This window comes from Balaenoptera borealis (genome assembly GCF_965194805.1).
Source record: "Balaenoptera borealis genome assembly, chromosome: 9".
In the NCBI taxonomy this organism is placed as follows: Eukaryota; Metazoa; Chordata; class Mammalia; order Artiodactyla; family Balaenopteridae; genus Balaenoptera; species Balaenoptera borealis.
Genome location: NC_138873.1, coordinates 33,806,880 through 33,832,550, shown reverse-complemented (window position 1 = coordinate 33,832,550; position 25,671 = coordinate 33,806,880). Strand labels below are relative to the sequence as shown.

General features: G+C 35.9%; 1 protein-coding gene across 2 annotated transcripts in view; it reads left to right on the top strand.

The window, feature by feature from the left end:
• Positions 1 to 2,245: 2,245 nt before the first annotated feature.
• The window catches only part of LAMA2 (laminin subunit alpha 2), a 626,305-nt gene continuing 602,879 nt past the window's right edge, over positions 2,246 to 25,671 (top strand). For both annotated transcript variants that reach the window (XM_082406304.1, XM_082406303.1), the window contains exon 1: positions 2,246 to 2,549. In XM_082406304.1, coding sequence (XP_082262430.1) covers positions 2,429 to 2,549 — 121 coding nt within the window. In that variant the 5' untranslated portion in view covers positions 2,246 to 2,428. The remainder of the gene's footprint in view (positions 2,550 to 25,671) is intronic.

The window sequence follows — 25,671 nt, the reverse complement described above, 5'->3', positions numbered from 1 at the left end:
ATACTGTAAAACAGTTTCATAATTTCAATTATATACCTACCAAAACCCCCGATAATATCACTCTCAGGAATCGAGGAATATAAGCACATGCCCACACAAACACTGTATTCAAATATTCATAGCAGCTTTATATTTAATAGCTCAAAACTGGAACAGTCCAAATGTACTTCAACAGGTAAATGTATAAACAAACTTTGATATATCCATACAATAGAATACTATTCAGCAATGAAAAGGAACACACTACTGACATAAAGCAACAACACGGCTATACCTCCAGAACACTGTCCTGAGTGAAAAAAACAGACACAAAAGATTATTATTTTATTATTCCATTTATATAAAACTTTTGAAGAGCTAAAATAATCTATAGTGACAGAAATCAGATCAGTGGTTGCCTGTTTCTAGGGATGCTGGTTGGGGAAATTATTGCAAAAGGGCAGAAAAGAAAACTTTGGGGGAATGATAGAAATAGGCTATATTGAGTAATTGTCAAATGGTTGTTTACATTTTTAAACATATCAAATGGATGCATTTATTTGGTGTAAACTGTACCTCAATTAGGTTTATTTGAAAAAAAATTATAGCTCTAATAGTACTGGTTTTGTATCTTAATTTTGGTTAAATAATTTTGTATTTCTTTTCCCTGTGTTGAATCAAACAAGTAAAGTTGACAGCAGAGATCACAGTCTTATTCTCAAGGTGTGGGCCATTTTCCATTTTGCTTCTACAATAAAGAAAAATTGATTTTAAAGTTTCCTAGTACTAATATTAATAAAACTCGGAAAGATGGGTAACATTGAGGGATATTCATTCACTTCAGTACCATTTGGCCAATGGGTCTCAATCAATCCTATTAGGAACAATACCTCCTTTACTTTAGTGAAAGGAAATCCATAGATAATATCACCTAACTTCAATATAATATTTTAAAAAATCAATGTAAAATCTTAAGTATAAAATAAAGGGGAAAAAATTTATCTATATAAAACAATATGTATTTCAATGTGTAAATGCTTGGGTAAAACTACCTTAGCAGGCAAAATGAAACAGAAGCGTGAACCTATTCCCAGAGTCACCATCAATGTGACAGGTGGGGTATCGATATTGTCCTGTAGTCCATACCATGAGCAGAACTGTTATCAGTTATGTGATTTTCTGAAATGGTTAAACAAATCTTGATAAAGTTAAAAAACACAGACATATTCTTTCCTCAATTTACATAATAGATGCATCCAGGAAAATAAAAACTGTGTGAAAAATTTTGCTTGAGTGCAAAACAGACTTAAATTGGACTTCAAATATAATGCGAGGGTTTTTACCTACATGAATGTCCAGTGGCCCTTTCAGACCTGCATGGGGGACAATTCATGGTGTGGGACTGTCCCACCCATTGTGGGACAACTAGCTCTCTGACCTCACTGTATACTTATGCCATAGTACCCCTAGTCGCTGAGTACACCAAAAGACATCCTCCAATTCTCATAAAAGCCCAGTAAGGAGCCGTTCCAAACCTTATGAGAACCACAGACCATAAAAAAACAAACACACAAAGAAACAAAAAACTAGTAAGGAACTGTCATCTGAACATGGGGTGTTAGAAAAACTTGCAGACATTCTGTTGAGTTAAAGGGAAGGAATGGGGACTGGAAACATGAAATTTTGAGTCTGAAGGGAAACAAATGAAAAGACCTCTTATCCTCTTTAAATAAATGTTTCCTGACTGACCGGAAAACCTTAATTTTTACCTTTATATTGGTCATAAACACTGCAGTGGATGAAGGCGGCTTGTTGTATTTTGTCCTCCCTTTGCTGCCTTGCCAGCAGTCTACCAAGCAGTAAGTCTCCTGGCCTGATCGCAGCATCCCGAGGACCACCTTCTGCCTCCTGGTAACTTCGCAGTCAGCGGGGCCTTTGGGTAGTCTTACCACCAACGTGGATCACCTGGATCCACAGTGCTCGCACACAGCTTTGCCAGGCCTTTCTCAGGAGGTACATCTACTCAGCTTCGGTAAAGACCCCAGCTGTGCAGATTTCCCACAAGTAATGCCTTCCATGTGGAGGGATTTTGAAGATCACAAACTGCTCTCCTATCAATTACTTTCTTTAACTTAAAGGAAGTTCAGCTAACAGATCAAGCCGATCCCTTCTCAGAGGGAAGGACCGCCGTAGGAAAGGCCTTTTTCACGGAGGACCCTTTAAGGGCCTGGGCCGGGACGTCCGTGGGGCGAGGGCCCGGGAAGGGGGAGGGAGGGGGAGTGTCCTCTTTCTCCCCCCACCCTCCGGCGCCGGCCGAGCCGAGGCCGGCGGGGGCTCTCTCCTTCCCCTACCCAGCAGCTGCGGCTCATTCGGCTCACAAGCTCTGGCCAGGGGAGCGGGCGGCAGCGACTGCGGCTCCTGAGAAGTGGGTCTGCTCGGGGCCGCCGCAATGCCTGGAGCCGCCGGGGTCCTCCTGGTCCTGCTGCTCAGCGGAGGCCTCGGGGGCGGCCAGGCGCAGCGCCAGCGGCAGCAGCAGCAGCGGCGGCAGTCACCGGCGCATCAGCAAAGAGGTACAGTCGAGGCACGGGCTCCACATGACACCCTTTGCCGGGGCCCCCGGCCCCTCACGGGTCCCTTCTTACAGTTGCAGGCGAGGGACCGCTTTCTTGCTTTGCCCTTGAGGAGTGCGCTTTGGGGCAAGAGCGGCTAAGCTTGATGCAAGTTCACTTTCAACTCCCTGAGTTCACCGTGTAGGGGGAACTGCCTACCTCCCCCAAAGGAACACGAAGCGCTTTTCATCTTTCATTCGTTTCTAAGCGGACTTGCTATCACTATACATCCTGCAAATTGATTTTCGAAATCTCTCCAAGAGGCAAACTTTTAACCAATTAAATGTTTTAAAAAAGTTTCTCCCAATTAGATTCCATGCCTACATAGAGAGCTTTCCCAATCTGTGGTTCGTCTTGGAACTTAAGCGAGGGCAGCTGATACATCTTTTTTTAAGGACGTTGTTTGCAACTCTGAACGGGGTTTGTAAAGGCGTTAAGCATGTGGATTTTTTCTTTCATGGCATTGTTGCTTCCAGCCTCACCTTTTCTTTACCCACATCCTATTTTAGGTATCCTATTTATTATAGTGAAATGTCTCCGCTTGCTTAAATACAGATGAGACCTCTATATCATTTGTATTTTAATTAAGACCACTGTGACCAGATATACCCTTCACTGGGACTTCGGAAAACAGCTGCACTTAATGTAACTCAAATTATACTCCTCAGAGCGCCTTAATGTTAATATGCATATCATTTCTGAAACTCTTGGGAGACTTTGAAGAGTTACTTTATGATCATGAATTTTAAAAGAAGCACATGTGCAGCGTTTAAAAAAATAATTTATAATACAAAGTTTCAGAAATCTTTTCTGTAAGTTAGAAAACATGTATCAAATTTAAAAAATTAAGAAATATTTAAGGTTTGGTTTCAAATATCAAAATATTTACCCTAAGAGTACAAAATCTGGAGACTAGTGCTTTCAACAGTTTTGATGAGGCTGAATCTGCCAAAATTTTGAAATATACTTATCCTTTTAGTTAACTGGAATAAAGCTATGTCTAACAGTTCTGATAGGTTTTCTGCTTGTAATCTAGCATGTCTAACATTACTATTTTATTTTAAAAGGAGTAAAAAAAGCACTCTAAGCTCCTTGCTATAATAATAACCTCTTGATTAAAATTCCTAGAATGAAAGTGATCTTAAGTTCACCATAAACTTTTTTCCTTCTATTTTTGCTTTTCCTTCTTTGAGAAGTAAAATGGGGTCAATGTGGCTTAATTAATAGAATTTATGAGAGTGAGTTTGAGAATATCTTTGGCAGCTGGTTTTTAAAAATACTACTTTTAAATATTGACTTTACTTAATTATGTGATGTTTTAACAGTACATAATACTTTAATACTGTTAGGCAGCTGGGAGCGAAGAGACCAAGATCACCAATCCTCTGTTCACTTGGAGTGGGCAGAAGCTCAAAGCATGCAGAGTAGGCATCAAGTGGGTTCCTGACAATTTTCCATAGTGTGCTCCCCATCCGCCTTTTCTCTTATTCTCTCTCCCTTCCCATCCCCCTTCCCCAGGTTTATTTGAGGTAAAATTAACTCCGATTTCTATGGTCCAGGCACAAGATGAAGTGAATTCAGAAGGGAGAATTTATACTGCCATTCTGTTGAGAGATAACTTGAACATTATACATAATAAGGAATTCTATGCAAAATAACTATAGCACAGAGTCTACTATACACTGCTATATTCTGCATTCTAACATCAATTATTGTGTATTTTATAGATTATTTGCAATATGTTTAGAGACTGGATAAATGGTTAAAACCTGTTAATATTAAAAGTCTACATAAAATATATTTCATAATGCCTTAAATTTGTATAGTGCTTTATAATTTTAAAATGCCTTATATACGTGAGATTATTTCACCTCCAGCCATTATTTATTATTGTTGGACAAATTTAAAACCTGGGGCTTGGAGTAGCTGTCTCTTAAGTTCATGCAAATGATAATAACTTAATTTTTAACAACTAAGAGCACTTCTAGTATTGCTTTATGCTACAGGGAACTTTATAAGGAACTTTATGCTAAAGTTCCCTTTTTATAGTACCAAAGTTTCTTTCCATTTAATTTTTGAGGCCATGTTTCCTTTTCAATGCCGTTCTGTTAAAGCAAGCTCTCAGTGAAGATCATTGAATATGAGTTTGATTGAAGAGGTGTTTTCTTGGCTGTCATCAATTTTCTCTTTTCAGTTATACTAGCACTGACCTTCCTGACCAAGAATTAATTGTTTAGAATGAGTTCTGTTTTCCCTTATAGTATGGTGCCAGTTTACTAAGAATGTTGACACGAAGCAAAGTTTTTCAGATGTTGTAACTAAGTTAGAAACTTAATCAGAGTTTAAAAAAATTATTTTATTTGAAATCTTGTGTAGTTTCTAGAACACACTGAATTGTAGTATGAATAACATTGACTCAGCAAGAAAGATATTCCAAGGACATTCCTTAACTAAATTGAAGATTGACAAAATAGGAAAACAATGTAGTCAAAGTAGTTCTGTATTTCAGCAAGGCAGCAGAAAATATCTTTTCCTCACATCTGTGTAAATAATATGTGGAAATGGAAATATAATAGTAGGTAAATTGCCACTGATTGAAAACAGTTTTCAAAGACTATTGCATGGTGGATCACGGTCAATTCAGAAAGAAGTTTGTAGGGCTGTGATAGAGGTTTCCTTATGTTCATTTGTCTTGGTAATGGCTTGATGGAAAATAAAATTCAAGCATATGACAACTGCAGGTGGTCCAGAATTGATTCAGGTAGCTAAGCTGGTGAATATCAGATTCAGGAATCTATAAATGTCTCTATAGCCTGGTCCATGAATAGAACCTACATGGAGTTGGTTTTATTATTTGTCTCCAGATGTTAATTTCATTTTGCTCTCTTCTGGAAATTTGTTTTCTCCTTTATATGTACAGGAATGAGTACAAAGACAGGATGAGAAAGGCAGTCTGAATTGCAGCAAGTTCAATATGAACATATAGTGTGATATGGTGACAGAAAAATTAACTCACTTTTATAAAAAACTCAGAAGCAGGTAGGTTTGTTTGTTTAATATACATTTGGGTGCTTCATTGACAAATGGATGTAAATTCAGAGAAGGGAGAGTAGAATGGTTAGAAGTCTGAAAAGATTTTCAGAGGAGAATTAGCCCAAGTAAAGACTGTTAATTTGGAGAAAGAAAGACTTAGGAAATCATAAGATATATCTTCGAATTTTTAGAAGGGTTGTTATTTGGAAGAGAGACTAAAATATTCTTTCTAAAGCCTGAACTTGGATCCATAGAAGAGTGTGACAAAGAGGAATGTTTGAGTTAAATAAAATGGGAGGAAACCTCTTCCCTCTCCTCTCCCTTCCCTATTCTGAGCTGTTCAGAAATAACTGGGTTGCGCTGGAGCACCCAGCTTCTGGAAATGTCCATGCAGTGATCAGATGTGCAGCTTGTCAGAGATGATTTAGGACTGAATGCCTCTTCAGAGAGGAAGTTAAGACTCATCAAGTCTCCAGTCCTTTTTCAAGTCCAAGATTCTAGTATTACATTCTATTGTTTTCAGAATGCATACTTGTATTTGAACTTCTGAATTCTTAAAAAATGTCAAGAAAGTATTAAATGAATATAAATGTGTTTTTAAATGTCTTCTGGGATTTAAAATAAAAACATGTTTGAGACGATCCTCACTCATGTTTGGCAAGAATACTTAAAAATTTAATATGGAACTTCCATATCATCATAAATTGCACAGTTCTAAAACATCCCGTGCTATAAAATGTGAGAACACTTTATAAATTACCAGAGAACTTTTCAGGGGATTTATTGTGGCAGTAAAGCTGGAATTGATTTTTTGTTGTTGTTGTTGATATTTTCTTTTGCTACACATGTAACTTGTTGGCTTGTTCACTACATACTGGCCTACTAGTTTGGTAAAAATGATTAATAATAGATAAATGTATGGCTAAGAATAAGAACATATTCAACATCGACTATTATATTGTGGATGTGTTAGAATTTTTTTAAATGACATACATTATATATTATATTTCAAAAATCTGATATATCAATGTATGCAAATTGCTGATATATCTTATTCCTAAAATATTTTTCTTCTACGATTCCATGCAGAGTGATGAACTGCATCTGTATCAAGAGTTGCTAGGGATTATGAAAGAACTGTGCCTGCTCTGCCGATTCTTTCTTAGTACACTTCAGTTACTGTAGCTCCTGAGAGATGGGATAACTGTCACCTCACTATAATAACTACACTCTTCACCTTCTTCAGATATAATTATTTAACAGCTCAAATAGGTATCCCAAGAGTTCTACCCAGATATGACTGCTGTAAGAAAAACATGAATTTGTTTTTTTATGGGACGGATTTATTTAAATAAGAAGAATTTCTGAAGTAGTATTTGGAATTTTGACACCTTACAATTATATTGTAATAGCTACTACTCAAAAAAGTTTACTTTTTGGTAGATTTCACATCCCAGTATTTTCTCCATTCCCATTTATCTAAAGCAGATCATTGCCACTATTTTTCTATTCATACATTTAATAAATACTGCTGATTCATTGACAGTGACTAATGTGCTAGACTTTTCAATGTGGACCTCTGAGACTGAATCATTGTTCTTTTAATCCAAATATATTTAGCAGTGAAATATAAAAAGAAATTCACTTAAACTTTATATGAGGTCTCATATCTTCTTTCACAATCTGCTTTAGAATTATGGAACTACAATTGTGGGCAACAATGGAAGAGGAGGAATAGAGGTCTAGTGGGGTCCAGAATAGGGAAAACTAACTTCAACCTAGCCTATGCATAACAAGATTTGTGGGGTGGCTAGCTGTCTAAGTTGTAGAGTCCAAAGGATGTATCAATTGCACTCTTGAGTCCAGTCAGCATTAGCTATCCAGTAGGATTCTGTCATATAGGTGGAACATGTCTGGAAGAGTTTCCAAGAGGATAATTTAAAAAAAAAAAGGTGACTCCAGGTCATCTGTCTAGTTTGCAGTAGGTCCTTATTTAGCACCTGGAGACCCAGTGGAAAAGATCAGGAAGAAAATGTTGTTAATGGCCAAATTGTTTAGTTTCTAATCTAGAAGATTGGGGTTTAGGATTTGTGTAGAGTCACAACTTTGAAATGGGTAGCTAAGCGGGAACTAAGGCAGAAGCCTAGTTGCAGTGAATGAGAAAACAAGGTAGAGGTTAGAGAAAGATGGCATCAGATTGGCACATGGTTCTCAAGACTCATGCCAGGCTCAGTGTATACCAGGCAGACAGAAAGAAGACAGATTCTGGGCTGTACCCATTGGTAAGACTGAGTTCAAAGGTCAGAATTTGAGCAGGAAATTGGTGGGGTTGGGCCTATGTGTATTCATTCATTGGTTAATGAATGAATATGTTCAGTGAGTAAAAGAGAGCCAAAAACAAAACAAAACAAAAACACACACGTATCCCTGCTCTTATGGAGTTTATATTCTAGTTGAGGAGACAGAAATATGAATATATAATGAATAAGTAATATAATGAATACCTATATTGTGTAGAATGTAGAGGGTGATGGATTCTGGACAAATACAGCAGGGTAAGAGGAGTCAGGAGTTCTAGGAGTGAAGGATGGTTGCTATTTTTAAATAGTGATAAAGGTTGACCTCATTGAGAAGGTCACACTTGAGCAAACACTTGAAACTGATGTGGGAGTGATTCATACAGATATCAGCTTGAAGGGTACTCTGGGCACAGGGAACAGGCTTACAAAGGTCTAAGGCACAATTAGAAAGGACAGAGAAGTAATGGGAGGTTAGATCATTGTAAAGATTTTGCCTTTTAATCTAAGTCAGATGGGTGGTATTGAAGAGTTTTGAGTAGAATTAAATGAACGAATGAAATAATAATTAATATTTTTCATCTCAAGCAGACTCTAATCCGTTGGACTAGACCAGTAGTACAAATGTAGGATTATTTTAAATTCACCTCCTGCTCCAAACCTTTTATTCATAGAGCATATTTAAGTGACTCCATTTCAGAGTATTCCACCTCAGCAATCTTACCATTGGGAAGCTCAGATGTGTCTTTGTAAAATTTCTTTTTCTTTTCCTTTTTTTTTGCTGTTGGCATCTCACTTCCATTCCATGATTAAAAGAATATTGATACCTCAAAACTACTCAAGTGCAAGGAATTTCTACATATCCTTTTATTTTGTCCCAGTGTTCTTAGAAATATTTCATAGGTTTCTTAGAGTATTTTTAACTAATGTGCACGTTAAAACAAAAATTATCCACAGTCCCACGTGGATATGTGTGTACCTTGGAGTTCTCTTTTTTATTATTCATTTCAGTATCAGAGCTAAAGTTTAGATACTATTGTTAAAAATGACACAATGATGTATTGATCTGATGACTTCTTTTATGAAATGGACTTTGAAATGTCACCTATTTTTACAATCAGAAACTTATTCTATGCTCTGTTTCGATTTTTATAACTTCTTTAAGGGTCTCTGTAAGTCTTGTAGTAACCTTTGGAATAAAGTAACACAATTTTGGCCTAAGTTCTGTCATTTAGAACAAACTTAAGTGAAGAAAATTGTATAGCTTTTCTCCCTCCCTTCCTCCCTTCCTTCCCTCCTCCCTCCTTCCTCTCTTTCTCTCTCTCTAATCTCTCTCCTTCTCTCTGTCCTTTCCTCCCTCATTCCTTTCTTCTCTCCCTTCCTTCTTTTCTCCTGTAGTACCCTGATTGTGATTACAATATGGTTTTCAAAGAGATGATTCTAACAAATATAACTTTTTAGAAAATATGAAAGGCAAAACTTTGCTTAAATCTTTCTTCTTATTAAAAGCCACTGATAATTACTATCTAAAGATAGTTTTGAGACATAATCTAAACTTACATGGTGAGTTAAAGCTAGGGGGTTGCCTGCCAAAGTTGTATAATATGAATGAAAAATAGTGTTTTTCCAGTCATCTTGAATGTGGATTTTAATATGGGAGCTTTATCCTATTTGGCACATGACATTTAGAAAAAGATCATAGAGGGTAGTCTATTAGTGGTTTATTACTCATAACACTCGCTTTCTGTAACAGGACTAATCTAATACAAATAGCAAGTTCATCTGTGCAAATTCTGAATGATGAACACCTGAGCAACTATTTCATGCCTGGCACTTGGGAAAGGCACCTTGTGCAGTGTTAACTATGTCTCTCCTTGTACGGTCCTCTCAACTGACCACTGGGCTGTGCCATTTCCCGAGGCTCTTTGTTTAACTGCATCTTGAGTGCCAGATGCTTTAGATTGGTTGAATAGTATCTAGTGCATTGTGAGTGTTAACACATTCATTTACATAGCAAAAATTTTTAGTAGGTTAATATAATTATCCTCATTTTATAGAAGGAGAAATTTGTCAAGGACAAACACAAGTTCCAATGTTCGTTTTAGAATTAGAAATTAGAATATGTTCCTGCTCCTGATTTTATGGATCCTAAGTTGTCATCTCTTTTGGAGTTTTAGATCCTTTCTTATCTTTTATAAAATACCTCAAAAATCATATTTTCATTTCTAAGTTATGTTAGTAGTCTAATCTGAAACTGGAGATTCACTAGGTATTATGTAAGAACAAGAAAAATAAAATGTGTAGTCTTCAAAGCTCATTTTCATTTAAACACACATACACACTACTGAAAACTATGCAGAAATACATTACTGAAAACTATGCATAAATTTAAAAGTATTCATCAAATTTTAGTCTTTAAATTCTTAGGATTTGGATTATTGGGCACTAGACTGTGAGAAAGTATTAATTGATTATTGGCTTTTCTGGAGTTACCTTACAGAAATTACTTCAGCAGGCTAGAAACATAATGATATTTATTATACAAAAGATTCTTTAAAACATAGTCACTGTGTATGTCTGTGAATGAAAAGAGCAAGAATCAAATAGTTACACCTAAGAATCAGAGCAGAGTGAATCTCAAAATTCCTTCTGAAAAAGTGTTGAACACTGGCATCTTCATAAAAAGATTTAAAGAGTTCTATTTGAAGTTGAACCTTTCAGTTAAGAGAGAAAATTTTGCAAACCTCCTAGATTTTGAGAGGATGTGTATGTGTATATATGTACCATTTATAGTTTAACACTCTCACAGTACTTAATTAATATATTTAGTATATTCCAATGTGATTTGTTTTTTTAAATCATTAGATTTTAAGTTTTATAAACAAAAGTATAGAATAAGGGAATCTAAAAATTTCCAGAATTCTGAATTTGCAGAAAAGTCTAGTTGCCTTGATAAATGATTGTGGACCACAGAATAAACTGTAAATGGGATCATTATATTTTTCAGTCTGGTAGCTGTACTGTTAAAACTCTAAGGGTAATTCTTTTTAAGTTGCCTGTAACATATAAGGTCCTATTCTAAAGAGGAAATAAGGTTAGTCGAGCTTGCCACATCAGATATATTTTTCCACAAGCCTGTATAGCTACCCCAATTTTCTGGCTTATTGCCTGCTATGCCTTTTTCAATTACTGAATAAGGCTGAAAGTATGAAGGAGAACACAAAGTCGTGCAATTGTCATTTCAGGTAGCTGCTTCATCTCATTGGTTTGTTATGAGGAGTATATAAAATATAGAGCATCTATTAGGGACTCAATCAATGTGAATTTTCAAAATGCCTCAAGAAAAATGAATTAAGTCTAAAAATTGTCATGGTGTCTTCTGGCTTAAAGCAGCACTTTTTTCCTCCATACTGTGGTATCCCAAACTCAGCTGAGGTTGTTTATGAAGGTATTTGCTCTTATACTTGAAAACCCAAATGTATGAATTCAATTTTAATTAGAATTTGTGTTGTAGTATTTCGCTATTCTGAACTTCATAGCTTAGCTTACAAAAATACTCTTATTAACATATACTTCTTTTTTTTAGTTAAAGTATAGTTGATTTACAGTGTTGTGTTAATTTCTGCTGTACAGCAAAGTGCTTCAGTTATACATATATACATTCTTTTTATATTGTTTTCCATTATGGTTTATCACCAGCTATTGAATATAACTCCCTGTGCTACACAATAGAACCTTGTTATTCATCCATTCTATATATACTAGTTTGCATCTGCTAACTCCCACTCCATCTCTCCCTCACCCCTCTCCCCCTTGGCAACCACAGGTCTGTTCTTTATAACATATATTTCTTTATGTCTTCAATTTCCATATACATTCCTCTGCTTTGAAGATAACTTTGAATAGCAGAAGAAGTATAAACTTGGGAGATGAAAAGTATTTTCTTACTGGGACCAAAAACCTGAGTCGACGGAGTTTAAATTTCCTATTAGTAAAATAGAATTAAGCTAGATAATATTTGTGAAAATACTTGGCAGTTAATCAGTAAATATTAGCTAGTTTCTTCTTATTATTTGATCACAAAGCTCAAAATGATATTTCCAGTGCAGATGACACCCCTTTAGCTTAAGAAGAGCAAAATATTCTAAAAGCTTCGTTGAGTAGACCCTAAGAGATTATAGATGGTAAACTATTTATGTCACTGCAGAGTGACTGAAGAATTCTATCAAGGTCACACAACAAGTCAGTAATAGAGATAAGAAGAAACACAAGGGCCTATAATTAGCTAATAGTTATGTTAGTAGCTGAATGTGAGAAGTGATTTAAACAGGCAACAGAATGGAAATTTTAGCAGTACTTTGTGGCTTTTTATATTTCAAATATGATATAATAAACTTTTTAAAGGAATTTCTCAATTCTGGACATGAATTTATTAGGGATTGATAAACTACTTTTTAAAGGCTTTTAATATATGTAATGTGTTAGAAAAATGTATGGCACATAATAAGTGCTTCGTAAAGATTAGTTATTATTTTCAGCCTGTGAAGCTTGTCTTCATTAACTTCTGCTTGGGTAGAGATGACAATTCAGCATGTTTGACACACAATGGAAATTAATTTCAGGATGGTCTTCAATGGAAAGTCTAATTGGATTGTAGAAAAGCTCTCAAGATAGACCCTCTTTATTTGGACTCTCTCTGTTCACTAAGGTGAAAAATAGTCTTGGAACACGTTATTTAATATCAACCTGAATAGGGAGAATTTTTAGTGTGTCTACCTATGTGTTAAGTCTAATGGTAAATTACTAAAAAAACCCAAAAACTACCTCAGGAAATCATGTAACCCCAACAGATCTCTAGGGAAACCTGCTTTTTAAACTTGGGAATATCAGATTTTGAAAATTAATTCAGACAAAACACTTCCTATAGGCCCTTTTCCTATTCAGAAAGTTTCAATCATGCTTAACATATAATGTACAACTATTTAATTTTTCACTGTGGTAAATTGGAAAAATCACTGGATTTGTAATTGGAACTCCAGGATACGGGTTTTGTTTCCAGCTCTTCCTAAAGCTGTGACCTTAAACAACAGTTCAGTCATTTAACTATTCTGAAACTCAATTTCCATCTAAAAAAATGAGAACATAATGTTCAAATCTATCTCATGGGGTTGTTATAAGAGTTAAATAAAATGTTCCATACAAATAGTATTATTAATACTACTACTCTGTATTATAATAAATGATAGGTTTGGTCAAAGGCATTGTTGGTTTATAAAGTTTTTCTTCACTCCCTTTCTTTGATTTTTTTTTCCCCCTAGTAGCTCTCAATACACTTCGTTCTTCTGTATTGAAAACCGTGGCGCATCTTCCTTCTATTTCTTTTTTTTTTTTTTTGTGACATATCTCCCAGTAACACAGAAAAAGTAAATTGATATGGAAAGGAAATATTTAAAATGCATATCCTATCTTTATTGGTTTTGCAAATAGCTATAGATACTCTTTGTATACAGACAATGATATGTTTAAAAATTCTTCAAAATACTTTTTATTTTTCTTTATTATCTTCCTCAAGCTGGTATAAAATATTTTTCACTCAACTTTCAAGGACTGATTTTATCCACAGGCTTCCTAACGTGTGCTACCTAAGACGTGCTAAGAAAGCAACACTAACCTAAAGTTCCTATCCATCTAGGATCTGAAATTTTAACTTTAGATCCTTTGGACAAAACATTGCCCTCTCAGACCATTTTCCATATTCTAGGAGATCCATACTTTTTAAAAATAATTAATTAATTTGTTTATTTTTGGCTGCGTTGGGTCTTCGTTGCTGCACACGGGCTTTCTCTAGTTGCGGCGAGCGGGGGCTACTCTTCATCGCGGTGCGCGGGCTTCTCATTGCGGTGGCTTCTCTTTGTTGTGGAGCACGGACTCCGGGCGCCCGGGCTTCAGTAGTTGTGGCATGTGGGCTCAGTAGTTCTAGCTCACAGGCTGTAGAGCACAGGCTCAGTAGTTGTGGCGCTCGGGCTTAGTTGCTCCGCGGCATGTGCGGTCTTCCCGGACCGTGTCCCCTGCAATGGCAAGTGGATTCTTAACCACTGCGCAACCAGGGAAGTCCCCCCGCCCCCTTTTTTTTTGAATTAACAAATGACTGCATTCAGGCTCTTCTGAACGTAATTCCATAGATTAGGTCAAAATTGGTTCATGTATATAATTAATCTATCTTGTTTTATGATTTTTATTTTATGTAATAAGTTGAACGACCAATCCAATCTTATACAAACTTCAAGAGCTACTACTATTTCAGAAAGCTAGAAGGGCATATAATTAACTAGTTCCTCTTCCAAGATCTTCAGCTATGTGATGGTTAGAAATTAATATGTTAAGTTTCATAATAATAGGACTTTTTGTCTTGTTGTTTACTGCTCTATCTCTTGTCTCTAGTCTGGTATATAGTAGGCACACAATAAAACTTCTAAAATGAATGAAGAAGCCACTCTTTTTGGACAGACTAAAAGAGTTGCCTTTAAAAATTGTTGTACATGTATTATTTTTCCTAATGCTTTCATAGTCGAAATGAATATTTTTATAAGATATACATTTCAAAAAATACTGAAACACAGTGTGCACAGATAGAAGGTATTGCTATCAATGCCACTTAGGTGATAAATAAAATATTTTAGAAATATTTTAGAATATTTTGCTCTTGATGCACATTTTTTTTCCCTAAGGATATTCCAGTGAGAGCTAAGCAATTTTTAAGCTTTGGATGAGGAGTGCATATTTCTTTGCTTAGTCAGAACTTTTCTATATGTGAGGTCTTTTTGGATGAGAATTATAATACAAAAGATTAAAATGTTTACCAGCTATCATTTTAGATATATCATAGACACTAATATTCAAAGCTCCCCACCACTTTCCTTCCTAACTCTTCCACTTTCCAAGCTTGGAAAGGATTCTTTTTTTACTTTTTCCAAATTAATCTGTTTTCACCCATTTTTTGCAAATAGGTAATTCTCACCCTCTCTGCCTTTACTAAGCTCTTTGAACCATCAAGACACCTTTCTTTTTCCTCACACACCCTGCTTTTGAACACCCTACATTCTCTTGCACTTTTAAAACGGACTTAAAAGCTCGTTTCCTCCAAGTCCTCAGGTATGAATCCACCTGTGTCTGATCACTTCTGTAACGTTAGTCCCACATATCATTACATATAGTGTAAAAATATTCATCATATTATGTATGTGAAGTTTTTCTTAGTTGTCTTGCTTCATTTATGTGTTTATGAGCTGAGAGTGTGGGAGGGGTAGGAATTTCTGTTGAAATTAGATGTGTTTTCTTCATTTTATATAATACCAATTGAAGCACTAGTGATTGAATTCTACGTGAACTCACCAGGCCAGGGCAATATTTTCAGCTGAGATTACTTAAAGGGAATAGAAAAGTGGCTTGCCACTCTAATTTTTATTCTCTTGGTGTGTATTATTCATAGATGAAGAAACAGTAAAGTGACTGAAAAGACAATATAAATCAAATAATAAAAAAATTCTGCAGTCAACTATAGAATTATTAGCATACTAGTGAATTTCTTTCAAGTTAGGTGTTCTGCTACAACTGGGAATTAATATTAAACACTTAAAAAATTTCTGTAAAGCGATTAGCTAGTATAACTTTAAGATAGAGCAGATCCTATAAACTAAGTTTCTAAATTTAAGTAACTGCATAACATAGTTATCATGATTTCCATGGAGAGATAAAATCAAATCGTTTCTGATAGCCTTAATTACAGCCTCATTTTCCACCATGCTGCTATCATATGCTTTACATTTGTGTAGCATCTGGCATCTAGGATGTTTTATTGTTTCACCACCATTTCTGTGCCTCCACACAAAGCTTTTGAGTATTGTTGTATATAGCAGCGTACTCCTACAGTTGGAGTAACATTGGGGTCAATACTTAAAATGAACGACTTAGCCTGATAAGAATAAGAATGGAGATATAGAATCCCAGATTTTCTAAATCCCAGACGTGCATTTCAGTTCTATATAAATTCTTCTTTCTAGTATGGAAAGTAGCAATTTTTAAAAGGAGAAAGCTAATATGAAAATTGCAGCATTATAACAATATTTAGGGAGGGTAGGGTTAAGATTTTTGAAAACTGACTCTATAGATACTCTATAACAGGTTTTTTTAATTCAGTCAAAAATGATGGTTTCTCATGCTCTCCAGAGAGAAACATCCATTCATTTTATCTGTGTGTTTAAGATAATTCTTATTCCATCCATAACTTAATTGAAGTGTTTAATTCATTTTTTACATTCTGTTCATAAATATGACCAGACACAACTTAGAATATGTATACTGTATTGTTTTATATTAACACACATGTATTTTCTGTCTTTCTTGGTAGACTTGTATATGGTTTCATATACTGGAGAATTATAAACTGAATTTATTATAATTCACTGAGTAAAATATTAATGTTAAAATCTAATGTTATTTTGAATATCACCTTTGAGAGATATTGGAGACTTATAGTGAAATCATCATTTCACTAAGATTTCTTTCTAATAAGACATTCACCGTTACTGGAATTATATTTTATGCATTACATTCCATTGATGTAATTTTAAACTTCCATTCTACTTCACTATAAATGGAATTTCATTATATCTGACTCCACAATAAGTGGGTTACAGTATCGTTGACATTTAGTAGAATTACAGATCTTAGTGTCTTTGTACACTCTGCATTAAAATGCATTATGTGTGCTTTCAGTTCTGTTTCAAAGAAACTACTGTTGATTTACATAGTTGTTGTATAGAGGAATTCTGTTAAACTCCATTGCTTGATTTAATGGTGGCTTTTTTTTTCCTTTCTGAAATCATTCAAAAATATTTCTTCGTGTAGTTGCAACTATTGTATAAAAATGAGATAAAATTTACGGATTATAAATATATTTGCATGAGTTTTCTCTAACAGTAGGTCTTTATAAAGCCTTTGTGGAACTTAAGCTGTAATTGTAGCTTTCTCTTGTAACTTTCTTTTATTCTATGCTTTATTATGAAAACTCATGTAGAAAATTAAGTATTTTATGTAGTGCTGAGAATGCCTTTCTCTTTTAAAGAGTGAAATTAGAATATTTCTTTTGTCTCAAGCTCAGGGGAAAAAGCTTGGTGAGAATAGGATCTTTTGTCTGGATACATGTTTCTGGGATTAGATGGCAGAGCTATTGCTGTGGAGGCCAGAGAAGGAGGGGGCTGGGCTGAAGGAGGTGACAAAGACAATGGACTTTGGTTCTCAGAGGGCTGGTGTTGAGACCTCCTCATCTTTCACCCTAGAAAATCTCAGACATAGGCATCCAGCTGCAAGTAGTCCCTTTTTTTGGCTCAGAGGGGCACTTAGAGTGCCAGATACAAAGGGGAAATTGCCCTAGAATAGTCTTAAAGCCGTTAATTCTAGAATCATTTCCTCAAGGGTCCGAGACCCAGGGATTACCAAGGCTGAGGATACTTCTACTCAGTCTAGTTTGATGGGAGGAACATTTGAAATTCATCCAGGTCAAAATGACCTGCTATGTCTGTGCTTAAACCTTACCACACCTCCTCTTCTTTCTATTCTTTCTGTTCTTTCTGTGGGGACAGTTAGTAACCACCTCAAAAGACAGCTTTATATTTCATCATTATGCCACCCACAGTCTTAGGTTTCCAGCTTGGTTTGGGGGCATCATGTTTGAAACTTAGGTAACAGATTTGTAATAGAGATGCCCTTGATGATGTTTTAATGAGCATTTAAAATTCCACAATAAAGTAATTCAGAGAATCGTGTTTCTTTGTCTCTGTCTCCCAAGATGAGAGTATCTGGAGGCCAGATTTCCTGCTGAGTTCCTTAGCATTATTTCGAGGTCAGAAACTAGGCATATTAACGTGAAACAGTGTTCTGCATCTGGAAGCCAGAGTCTAATAAGCATTGTTAATTTAGTTAAAGAAAAAGACAGCTGTTTAAGATTAGCCTTCTTGTGTATGTGTGGGAGTTAGCAGAATAATATCTCTTTCCCGAGATGTGTATGTTTTGCTTATTTGCAAATTTTAATTGATGAAGGAATTAATGAGCTAAATGAAATAATAAACTATTTTATAATTTTAATTGGAAACTGGTTGACAAGTACTCATCTAAATGGTGCTATAAAGTTCTAGAAACCATATAACTTCCAATATCTTTCTATACTGTGCATTGTATTCTGGACATGGTTTCCTGTAGTACAACTATTAAGCCAGATAAAGCAACTCTATTTCCAAAACTAACCTTCATGGTAACCATTATTTAGAACCCTGGCCTAAATGACATCTTGCAGTTAAAACACTGTTGTTTTCTGATATGTATTTTGATAATTATCTATTTTAAACACATTTATGTAGATGTGTGTAATGAGGTTTCTTTGGGAAATATGTATGTTGAGTTTAAACCTATTTCCATTTAACTTTCACAAGCTTTCTCTATTTTCCTGTTCTACCGAAGGGATAGTACCAATTATATGTCAGGCATTTTATTCACTTTGTCTCTACTATTTCTGAGATCCCTGAGGACTGGTTTTATGGTTACCATTCTAGAGAATCAGGCTGAGAAGATGAGGCTCATATGACTGTAAAATATTTACAGTATGACATAAAGGCACAACCTCTATTTTTTTTTTTTTTTTTTAAGAAGGGAAGGGACAGGAGTCAGCATAGGTGAATTTTTTTTTTTAATTTATTTTATTTATTGCTGTGTTGGGTCTTTGTTTCTGTACGAGGGCTTTCTCTAGTTGTGGCAAGCGGGGGCCACTCTTCATCGCGGTGCACGGGCCTCTCACTATCGCGGCCTCTCTTGTTGCGGAGCACAGGCTCCGACGTGCAGGCTCAGTAATTGTGGCTCACGGGCCCAGTTGCTCCACGGCATGTGGGATCTTCCCAGACCAGGGCTCGAACCCGTGTCCCTTGCATTGGCAGGCAGATTCTCAACCACTGCGCCACCAGGGAAGCCCCTATTTTTTTAAATTAAATTAAATTTATTTATTTGGCTGCATTGGGTCTTCGTTGCTGTGAGTGGGCTTTCTCTAGTTGAGGTGAGCAAGGGCTACTCTTCATTGAGGTGTGCGGGCTTCTCATTGCGGTGGCTTCTCTTGTTTGCGGAGCATGGGCTCTAGGCATGCAGGCTCAGTAGTTGTGGCACACGGGTTTAGTTGCTCCGCGGCATGTGGGATCTTCCCAGTCCAGGGCTTGAACCCGTGTCCCCTACAGTGGCAGGTGGATTCTTAAACACTGCGTCACCGGAGAAGCCCACAACGTCTATTTTTTTAAACAACTTTTCTGTAAAAGTCATCCATATTTTTGTGTTCATCAATATTTTGTTCCTTTTAATTGCTAGGAATTAGCAATGTATTAATATATCTCAATTTTAAATTTAACACCTGTTGATGATTTTTAGATAGTTTTCAGTTTTTAGCTGTTGTGAATAAATTTGCTGTATATGAGCCATGTACAAGACTTTCTATGGATATATGTTTTCACTTCTCATATTTATCTAGGAGTGGAATTCCTGGGTTGCATGGTAAATATACATTTAATTTTATAAGAAATGGGAAAATTGTTTTTCAAAGTGATTGTACTGCTTTACTTTTCCAAGACAAAGACATGACCTTAATCTAGTGATGTTTACTTACTTCAAGCACCGTAAATGTTTGGCAAGCTAAATTTTGGGATAAGGAATGATATGACAATTGACCATTTTTCTCTCTACTCCTTTCTTTCTATTTCTCTCTCTGTTTTTAGAAAAATGTTTTTTAAAAGGAAGATTTTATTCTTCAAGAGGCTTTCTGGTAAATTTAAGATTTCTTAAAATTCTACATAGGTATACAAAGCAGAATAAATATGCTTTGTTCAACTTTTAAAGTAGGTTATTGGTCATCTTATTTAACTGTTTTACATGTACTATGATCATGGGTAAAGCAATAATAAAAATATTAATGGGAAAAGAAAAAAATTCCAATTTATTCATTAAACAAGAGTGTGTTGAACAGGTACTATGAGTAAAAATAAGTTTTCTATACTGTACATACAAAGATGGGAAAGACATAATTTTTTCCTGCAAGAATTGTATAAGTAGAGAAAAACGTAAATGTATGTATGCAATGAAATTAATACAGACAGTATGTATGTGGAAAGGGATTTAATGAAATTATTTTAAATGTTTTAAAATTCTTAGTGGGGTGGAAGAGTCAAGATGGCAAAGTAGGAAGACACAGAGTTCACGTCTTCTCACAATTAGGCAACTACAGGGCACTGGTAGGTGACCTTGGACACCTAAAGGGACGGGAGGAATCCCCGAATGACCGGGTAGGATGTGGGGGGGAAGAAGGAAGGGAAGAAAAATGGAGTTGGGATGGGACCGGCACCAACTCCGGGAGGGGCAGCTGGGGGAGGGGAGGGGTTCAGACCCCAGATAATATTAATTGGTGTGAGGTCTCCCGGAGGTCCTTATCTTGGCACCGAGAGCCAGCTCTACCCAACTGCCTGCAAACTCCAGTACTGGATGCCTCAGGCCAAACAACCAGTAAGACAGGAAAATAGCCCCACCCATCAAAAAAAAATGAGATGACAAAAAAATATATTACAGATGAAGGAGCAAGGTAAAAACTTACAAGACCAAATAAATGAAGAGGAAATAGGGAACCTACCTGAAAAAGAATTCGGAATAATGATAGTAAAGATGACCCCAAATCTCAGAAGTAGAATGGAGGTATGGATTGAGAAAATACAAGAAATGTTTAACAAGGACCTAGAAGAACTAAAGAACAAACAAACAGTGATGGAGAACACAATAACTGAAATAAAAAATACACTAGAAGGAATCAATAGCAGAATAACTGAAGCAGGAGAATGAATAAGTGAGCTGAAGATAGAATGGTCGAAATAATTGCTGAGGAGCAGAATAAAGAAAAAAGAATGAAAAGAAATAAGGACAGTCTCAGAGACCTCTGGGACAACATTAAATGTACCAACATACGAATTATAAGTGTCCCAGAAGAAGAAGGGAAAGAGAAAGGGTCTGAGAAAATATTTGAAGAGATTATAGTTCAAAACTTCCCTAACATGGGAAAGGAAATAGCCACCCAAGTCCAGGAAGCACAGAGAGTGCCACACAGGATAAACCCTAGGTGAAACACGCCAAGACACATATTAATCAAAGTAACAAAAATTAAATTCAAAGAAAAATTATTGAAAGCAGCAAGGGAAAAGCAACAAATAACATACAAGGGAATCCTCATAAGGTTATCATCTGATTTTTCAGCAGAAACTCTGCAGGCCAGAAGGGAGTGGCAGGATATATTTAAAGTGATGAAAGGGAAAAACCTACAACGAAGTTACTCTACCCGGCAAGGATCTCATTCAGATTTGATGGAGAAATCAAAAGCTTTACAGATATGCAAAAGCTAAGAGAATTCAACACCACCAAACCAGCTTTATAGAAAATGCTAAAGGAGCTTCTCTAGGAGGGAAACACAAAAGAAGAAAGAGACCCACAAAAACAAACCCAAAACAATTAATAAATTGGTAATAGGAAATACATATCAATAATAACCTTGAATGTAAATGGATTAAATGCTCCAACCAAAAGACACAGACTGGCTGAATGGATACAAAAACAAGACCCATATATGCTGTCTACAAGAGACCCACTTCAGACCTAGGGACACATATGAACTGAAAGTGAGGGGATGGAAAAAGATATTCCATGCAAATGGAAATCAGAAGAAAGCTGGAGAAGCAATACTCATATCAAATAAAATAGACTTTAAAATAAAGACTGTTACAAGAGATAAGGAAGGACGGGATCAATCCAAGAAGAAGATATAACAATCGCAAATATTTATGCACCCAACATAGGAGCACCTCAATACATAAGGCAAATGCTAACAGCCATAAAAGGGGAAATCAACAGTAACACAATAATAGTGGGGGACTTTAACACCCCACTTACACCAGTGGACAGATCATCCCAACAGAAAATAAGTAAGGACACACCAGCTTTAAATGACACAATAGAGCAGGCAGATTTAATTGATATTTATAGGACATTCCACCTGAAATTGGCAGAATACACTGTCTTCTCAAGTGCACACGGAACATTCTCCAGGACAGATCACATCTTGGGTCACAAATCAAGCGTCAGAAAATTTAAAATAATTGAAATCGTATCAAGCATCTTTTCCAACCACAATGCTATGAGGTTAGAAATCAATTACAGGAAAAAAACTGTAAAAAAACACAAACATATGGAAGCTAAACAATATGCTACTAAATAACCAAGAGATCACTGAAGAAATCAAAGAGGAAATCAAAAATACAAAGAAACAAATGCCAACAAAAACATGATGACCCAAAACCTATTGGATGCAGCAAAAGCAGTTCTAACAGGGAAGTTTATAACAATTCAATTTCACCTCAGGAAACCAGAAAAATCTCAAAGAAACAATTTAACCTTACACCTAAAGCAACTAGAGAAAGAAGAACAAAAAGACCCTCAAAGTTAGTTGAAGGAAATAAATAAAGATCAGAGCAGAAATAAATGAAATAGAAATGAAGGAAATAATAGCAAAGATCAATGTTGGTTCTTTAAGAAGATAAACAAAATTGATAAATCTTTAGGCAGACTCATCAAGAAAAAAAAGGAGAGGATTCAAATCAATAAAGTTAGAAATGAAAAAGGAGAGATTACAACTGACACCACAGAAATACAAAGGATCATAAGGGACTACTACAAGCAACCATATGCCAATAAAATGTACAACGGAAGAAATGGACAAATTCTTGGAAAGGTACAACTTTCCAAGACTGAACCAGGAAGAATTAGAAAATATAAACAGACCAATCACAAGTAATGAAATTGAAACTGTAATTAAAAATCTTCCAGCAAATAAAAGTCCAGGACCAGATGGCTTCACAGGTGAATTCTATCAAACATATAGAGCAGAGCTAATACCTATCCTTCTCAAACTCTTCCAAGAAATTGCAGAGGGAGAAATACTCCCAAACTTGTTCTACATGGCCACCATCACCCTGATACCAAAACCAGGCAAAGAGATCACACACAAGAAAAAATTACAGACCATATCACTGATGAACATAGAAACAAAAATCCTCAACAAAATTCTAGCAAACAGAATCCAACAACGCATTAAAAGGATCATACACCATGATCAAGTGGGATTTATACCAAGGATGGAAGGATTCTTCAGTATACACAAGTCAATCAGGGTGATATACCATATTAACCAATTAAAGAATAAAAACCATATGAGCATCTCAATAGATGCAGAAAAAGCTTTCGACAAAATTCAACACCCATTTATGATAAAAACTCTCCACAAAGTGTGCATAGAGGGAACATACCTCAACATAATAAAGGCCATATACAACAAAACCACAGCAAACATCATTCTCAATGGTGAAAAACTGAAAGCATTTCCTCTAAGATCAGGAAGAAGGCAAGGATGTCTACTTTCACCACTCTTAGTCAACATAGTTTTGGAAGTCCTAGCCATGGTAATCAGAGAAGAAAAAGAAATAAAAGGAATCCAAATTGGAAAAGAAGAAGTAAAATTGTCACTGTAGATGACAATATACTATACATAGAAAATCCTAACGATGCCACCAGAATACTACTAGAGCTAATCAATGAATCTGGTAAAGTTGCAGAATACAAAATTAATGCACAGAAATCTCTTGCATTCATATACACTAACAACTAAAGATCAGAAAGAGAAATTAAGGAAACAATCCCATTTACCATCACAACAAAAAGAATAAAATACCTAGGAATAAACCTGCCTAAGGAGGCAAAAGACCTGTGCTCAGAAAACTATAAAACACTGATGAAAGAAAACACAGATGATACAAACAGATGGAGAGATATACCGTGTTCTTGGATTAGAAAAATCAATGTGGTGAAAATGACTATACTACCCAAAGCAATCTACACATTCAGTGCAATCCCTACCAGATTACCAGTGGCATTTTTCACATAATCAGAACAAAAAATTTTACAATTTGTATGGAAACACAAAAGACCCTGAATTGCCAAAGCAATCTTGAGAAAGAAAAACAGAGCTGGAGGAATCAGGCTCCCTGACTTCAGACTATACTACAAAGCTACAGTAATCAAGACAGTATGGTACTGGCACAAAAACAGAAATATAGATCAGTGGTACAGGATAGAAAGCCCAGAGATAAACCCATGCACATATGGTCACCTAATCTATGACAAAGGAGGCAAGCATGTACAAGGGAGAAAAGACAGTCTCTTCAGTAAGTGGTGCTGGGAAAACTGGACAGCTACATGTAAAAGAATGAAATTAGAACACTCCCTAACACCATACACAAAAATAAACTCAAAATGGATTAAAGACCTAAATGTAAGACCAGACACTCTCAAACTCTTAGAGGAAAACATAGGAAAAACACTCTTGGACATAAATCACAGCAAGATCTTTTTTGACCCACCTTCTAGAGTAAAGAAAATAAAAACAAAAATAAACATATGGGACCTAATGAAACTTAAAAGCTTTTGCATAGCAAAGGAAACCATAAACAAGATGAAAAGACAACCCTCAGAATGGGAGAAAATATTTGCTAACGAAGCAACTGACAAGGCGTTAATCTCCAAAATATACAAACAGTTCATGTAGCTCAATATCAAGAAAACAGACAACCCAATCCAAAAATGGGCAGAAGTCCTAAATAGACGTTTCTCCAAAGAAGACATATAGATGGCCAAGAAGCACATGAAAAGCTGCTCAACATCACTAATTATTAGAGAAATGCAAATCAAAACTACAATGAGGTATCACCTCACACCAGTCAGAATGGCCATCATCAAAAAATCTACAAACAATAAATGCTGGAGAGGGTGTGGAGAAAAGGAAACCCTCTTGCACTGTTGGTGGGAATGTAAATTGATACAGCCACTATGGAGAACGGTATGGATGTTCATTAAAAAACTAAAAAATAGAACTATAATATGGCCCAGCAATCCCACTACTGGGCATATATCCTGAGAAAACCATAATTCAAAAATATACATGTACCCCAATATTCATAGCAGCATTATTTACAATAGCCAGGACATGGAAACAACCTAAATGTCCATCGACAGATGAATGGATAAAGAAGATGTGGTACATATATACAATGGACTATTACTCAGCCATTAAAAGGAATGAAATTGGGTCATTTTTAGAGATGTCACTGGACCTATAATCTCTCATACAGAGTGAAGTAAGTCAGAAAGAGAAAAACAAATATTGTATATTAACACATATGTGTGGAATCTAGAAAAATGGTACAGATGAACCTATTTGCAGGGCAGGAGTAGGGATGAAGACATAGAGAATGGAAATGTGGACATGGCGTGAAGGGGAGGGCGGGACGAATTGGGAGATGAGGATTGACTTATATACACTACCATGTGTGAAATAGATAGCTAGTGGGAACCTGCTGTACAGCACAGGGAGCTCAGCTCGGTGCTCTGTGATGACCTAGATGGGTGGGATGGGGTGGGGGGTGGGAGGGAAGTCCAAGAGGGAGGGATATATGTATACATATACCTGATTCACTTAGTTGTGCAGCAGAAACTAAAACAACATTGTAAAGCAGCTATACTCCAATAAAAAATAAAGTAAAATTCTTAGTGAAGCAGAAGGATTTCCGTCTCATAGG